This window comes from Belonocnema kinseyi, chromosome 6 (assembly GCF_010883055.1).
Source record: "Belonocnema kinseyi isolate 2016_QV_RU_SX_M_011 chromosome 6, B_treatae_v1, whole genome shotgun sequence".
In the NCBI taxonomy this organism is placed as follows: domain Eukaryota; kingdom Metazoa; phylum Arthropoda; class Insecta; order Hymenoptera; family Cynipidae; genus Belonocnema; species Belonocnema kinseyi.
Window position 1 is genome coordinate 95,328,998 of NC_046662.1, and position 1,510 is coordinate 95,330,507.

The 1,510-nt window shown below is 31.3% G+C and overlaps 1 protein-coding gene across 2 annotated transcripts in view; it reads right to left on the bottom strand.

The window, feature by feature from the left end:
- The window catches only part of LOC117174250 (protein-L-isoaspartate O-methyltransferase domain-containing protein 1-like), a 19,451-nt gene extending 18,512 nt beyond the window's left edge, over positions 1-939 (bottom strand). The window contains exon 1 of one of the 2 annotated variants that reach the window (XM_033363161.1): positions 852-939. In XM_033363161.1, the coding sequence (XP_033219052.1) occupies positions 852-877 (26 nt within the window). In that variant the 5' untranslated portion in view covers positions 878-939. Of the gene's footprint in view, positions 1-133; positions 438-851 lie in introns of those variants that run through there. The other variant, XM_033363162.1, reaches the window with a different exon arrangement.
- Positions 940-1,510: the final 571 nt, after the last annotated feature.

Consider the following 1,510-nt stretch of genomic DNA (forward strand, 5'->3'; position numbering starts at 1 on the left):
AAACGTACACAATGTCTTTCCTTTAAAGGATTTGCCAAAACGACCATTTAAAATTTGCTCGCTTGAAAACTCAAATTGCATGCAGACTATAACTGACGTAGAAACTGCGTAAAAGTAAAGATATCTTTCTTACCAGAGGCTGAAATTTAATATTAATATAATTATTCAGGACAATGGAGGCGACGATGTCCAGGCGGATGTTTGACAACACTTGGCACATGAGAAACGAAAATCAACATATTACGTCGCACATGCTCCTCAGCATCCTGTCACAACTCGTTACGCCATCACAGTCTGGAATTAAACTGTCTTCTTATGCCGAATGTTATGATAAGTAAAAAGCGTGAAAAAAGTGGTGCCATCAAAAGAACCAACAACTGTCAGCTGATGCCTGATAGCTGAAACGCCAGAGTGGCCAGGAGGGCACTAATGACTAAACCAAAATTTGTGACTGAATTATCTATATATAAACCACTGCAAACCAAGTTTGATGCTCCTACGCCATTGTGCGCACAACGAGTATGCAGAAGATGGACGCAGTTTCGCATAAGTACACGACTTCTTCAATGTGAATTTAAAAACAAATAGACCGAGTGGCACTGATTCACAATTAGCCATAAAAAAAAACAAATAACAAAGTACTCTTTTACATTTATGTTCTTTCATCACCGAAATCTAGACTTGTTTATCCTCTTTTTCAGGGATGTATTTATTAAAAGGGGTTAACACCTGTGATGTCTTGATTTAACACAATTATTTTATCCATGCTATCAATCGATATTATTTTCGTGAGAAAAATCTCTGTTGGCTTAGATATAATTAAATTAAATATTATAACATGAACTACATACCGAGAAAGCAATAAGAAAATCAGCATTTACGTTGCAATTACACCGAACGTGGCTTTCATAATGTAGGTGCGTAACGTAACTACAAAGTTACGAACATAACCTGAAAGCAACGCGTGTTATAAAGATATAATTGCTACCAGGGCAAACGCTACCAATTGATAATATCTTTATCAATACACTAGCAACAAAGTGTTATTTAAACATTAAAAACAATTAGGGTTTTTCACTCATGTTACATGTCTCAAATTGTTAAGGATAAACATTTTTACCAAAAAAAAGAACAGTTTCTTTTTTCTTTTCACCAAAAATATGCGAGATACGGAAAAAAGTTCAAAAGAAAATTTTGTCCTTTTAAAAAGTTATTAAAAACTATCGTACTTTCTAATATTTTTCACAAAAAATATATTTTATATGTGTTTTTTTTAAATACAAAATAAAAAATAAAAAAAATTTATAAATCAAACAGGACATTTTTATAGAACTAATAGAAAGAAACCATTTTATTTTGAATTTAGAAATTTTTTCGTATCTCGCATTCTTTTTTTAATTTTTAATTTTTTTTAAGGATTTCGAAATAAAGAGAACTCGAGACATAACATTTGACACTTTTTGTTATTCTAAGGTTATTAAATAGTTTTTTCAATTGAATTTTCTTTATT